The 427-nt window shown below is 69.1% G+C and overlaps 1 protein-coding gene across 1 annotated transcript in view; it reads left to right on the top strand.

Annotated features, from left to right (window-relative positions):
* Window positions 1–2: 2 nt before the first annotated feature.
* The window catches only part of CDC6 (cell division cycle 6), a gene marked incomplete at its 5' end in the record, with an annotated part of 9,507 nt that continues 9,082 nt past the window's right edge, over window positions 3–427 (top strand). The window contains 2 exons of the mRNA XM_019474872.1: window positions 3–158; window positions 354–425. Coding sequence (XP_019330417.1) covers window positions 3–158; window positions 354–425 — 228 coding nt within the window. The remainder of the gene's footprint in view (window positions 159–353; window positions 426–427) is intronic.

Below are 427 nucleotides of genomic sequence, written 5' to 3'. Positions count from 1 at the left end.
TGCCCGACCGCCTCCATGCCAGGGAGAGGGAGATGGGCGTCATCCGGCAGTTCCTGCGGGAGTACGTCTGCGGACGCCGGCCCGGCAGCCTCTACGTCTCCGGAGCCCCCGGGACGGGGAAAACGGCCTGCCTGAGCCGCATCCTGCTCGACTGCAAGGTGCGCCACGGCCGGGGGTCCCGGCAGCAGCTGAGGAGTGGGACGGGCCCCTCTGGGGGGATGGGGGTGCCCATTTTGGGAGTGCTGGTGGAGCAGATTGCCGGGGAAACAGCGGGGAGCACAGCCCCACTGCACCGCCAGTTCAGGGGAGGGAGCAGCAGGTTGCGGCCGGTGTAACGCTCCCGTTCCTGGCAGGACGAGCTTGCTGGGAGCAAAACCATCGTCCTGAACTGCATGTCGCTGAGCAGCCCGCAGGGCGTCTTCCCCGC

The sequence above is a fragment of the Aptenodytes forsteri genome, unplaced genomic scaffold (genome assembly GCF_000699145.1).
Source record: "Aptenodytes forsteri isolate BGI_AS27 unplaced genomic scaffold, ASM69914v1 Scaffold90, whole genome shotgun sequence".
Taxonomy (NCBI): Eukaryota; Metazoa; Chordata; class Aves; order Sphenisciformes; family Spheniscidae; genus Aptenodytes; species Aptenodytes forsteri.
This window is presented reverse-complemented; position numbering and strand designations above follow the sequence as displayed.